This window comes from Tupaia chinensis, unplaced genomic scaffold, assembly GCF_000334495.1.
Source record: "Tupaia chinensis unplaced genomic scaffold, TupChi_1.0 Scaffold000322_1, whole genome shotgun sequence".
NCBI classification, from domain to species: Eukaryota; Metazoa; Chordata; class Mammalia; order Scandentia; family Tupaiidae; genus Tupaia; species Tupaia belangeri.
The window spans coordinates 3,056,263-3,058,286 of NW_006159816.1; the positions used below are offsets into that span (position 1 = coordinate 3,056,263).

Here is a 2,024-nt window from a genome sequence, read left to right on the forward strand (position 1 = left end):
TTTCCCTTCCCAACCAAGAAAAGCAGTATGTTTTTGTTGTTGTACTCAGTGTGAAGAGGATCCTCTCCTGAGTTGAAATTTAGCTTGTTTCCTCTCCACCTCAAATAAATGTTTGACTTTAAAGGCATACTTATGGCCTTTCAAATATTAGTTCTGTTCATTTCCTCTCACAGCAAAGCTTCTTAGAAGAATTTTTTTACCACTGTATCTGGCTTTGTTTACAAATACTAATTTTTTAATATGATCACTGTAAGTAGTTTGATTTAATTTTTTTTTATAAAAGGAAATATTCAAAACAGATAGTATGTAACAAAGTGTTAAGATAGTTTTTGGTAAAATTAGTATTGTAATGTAAGGACTATTTGCTACCCAATAGAGATGCTGATATAGAATAAATTAGGAAATGGATATGAAGAGTTGTGGTCATGTAGGTATCAGTTAAAGATTTGTGTTGCTGTTCCTCACATAGTGATTCTGAAAAACAAATTAAAAGAAGCTAGCAGGTAATTTTTTTAAAAAAGAATTATCTTATTTAACTTTATTTATTTCCTTACTTAAAAAAAAAAAATTGGCCAGAAAGGGACAGAGCGAGAGCAAGAGAGAATGATAGTGAGAGAAAGAGAGACAGAGAGAGAGAGAGAGAGAGAAAGTAAGAAAGCAAGCCTCCAGGTCTGTGACTTGAACTGCGGTTGGCCATGTGGGAGTCCAGCACCCTTAACCACTATGCCACCTGCTGGCCCCATTATGTAATTTTTTTAAGTTTTGAGTTTACAATTATGACATATTCCTATACATAATACTTTTTTCCAGAGATAATTCAAATAGCTGTATTCATTGTAGTAAATGAAGGTTTGTGGATATTCTGTAAATCCTTAAGATACATGATGAAATTGATAGGTAAATTGTATGCCATATTTGGAATAAATTTGTCCATCGTACGTGAAATATAATCATTGTAAAAAATAGATTTGCTGCGTCAGCCAGGTGACATGGTTAAGGCAGATGGCTCCTATATGACTTGCTGCACAGTTTGAGTCCTGTTGGCTTGGAAAAGCATGCAAAGTATATGCATTTTTACCCGGAGTTCTGAAGAATGGAAAAGGACAAGAGGACCCCACAAAAACAGAATTGCTAATTTAAAAATATTATCAACATTAAATTAGAATATGTAAAAAGCATTTTCTCTCTTCCAAATGTCTGCATTCTATTTAGGCACACGAAGTTTTATGCTTAGAGATGCTCACTTTACTCTTGGAAAGACCAACAGATGATAGTGTTGAAGTCGCTATTGGTTTTCTCAAGGAATGTGGCCTCAAGTTAACACAGGTGTCACCAAGAGGAATCAATGGTAGGTATTTGTTCCTGGTTTGATAGTGTGTTCTTGCTTAAGTATCAATATTATTATATTTACTGCTTTTTATGTCCTTTCTTTCTGTTTAGCAATATTTGAACGCCTTCGAAACATTCTGCATGAGTCTGAAATTGACAAAAGAGTTCAGTATATGATTGAAGTGATGTTTGCTGTACGGAAGGATGGATTCAAGGATCACCCAATTATCCTAGAAGGACTTGACTTAGTAGAAGAAGATGATCAGTTCACCCACATGCTGCCTTTGGAGGATGACTATAATCCCGAAGATGTTCTTAGTAAGTCTGGGCAGTGGGGTTCAGGAAGCAGGACACCAACAAAAATAAATTCAGAAAATAAACACTTACTTAACTTTTATTTTATTTTTTAAGATGTTTTCAAGATGGACCCTAATTTTATGGAGAATGAAGAGAAGTACAAAGCTATTAAGAAGGGTATGTAAAATTCTAAGAAATTATTTATTTTGGATAAGTAAAAGCAATTAAGTAACTTAATATAGAATGGAAATATTTAGAGATCACTGGGTTCTACTTAATGAAATATCTGCTCCTCTGAAGTCATTCTTTTTACTATTTCTGCAGGCATTATTTTCCTTTCTAGTGTTTCCCTGTGGTATTACTTTATTCTGAATTATTTACCTCATTGTCCATCTTCT

At 33.7% G+C, this 2,024-nt stretch overlaps 1 protein-coding gene across 1 annotated transcript in view; it reads left to right on the top strand.

Annotated features, from left to right (window-relative positions):
* The window catches only part of CWC22 (CWC22 spliceosome associated protein), a 69,071-nt gene that overhangs the window by 31,985 nt on the left and 35,062 nt on the right, over positions 1 to 2,024 (top strand). Inside the window, exons 9-11 of the mRNA XM_006151636.3 lie at positions 1,213 to 1,348; positions 1,441 to 1,647; positions 1,741 to 1,803. Coding sequence (XP_006151698.1) covers positions 1,213 to 1,348; positions 1,441 to 1,647; positions 1,741 to 1,803 — 406 coding nt within the window. The remainder of the gene's footprint in view (positions 1 to 1,212; positions 1,349 to 1,440; positions 1,648 to 1,740; positions 1,804 to 2,024) is intronic.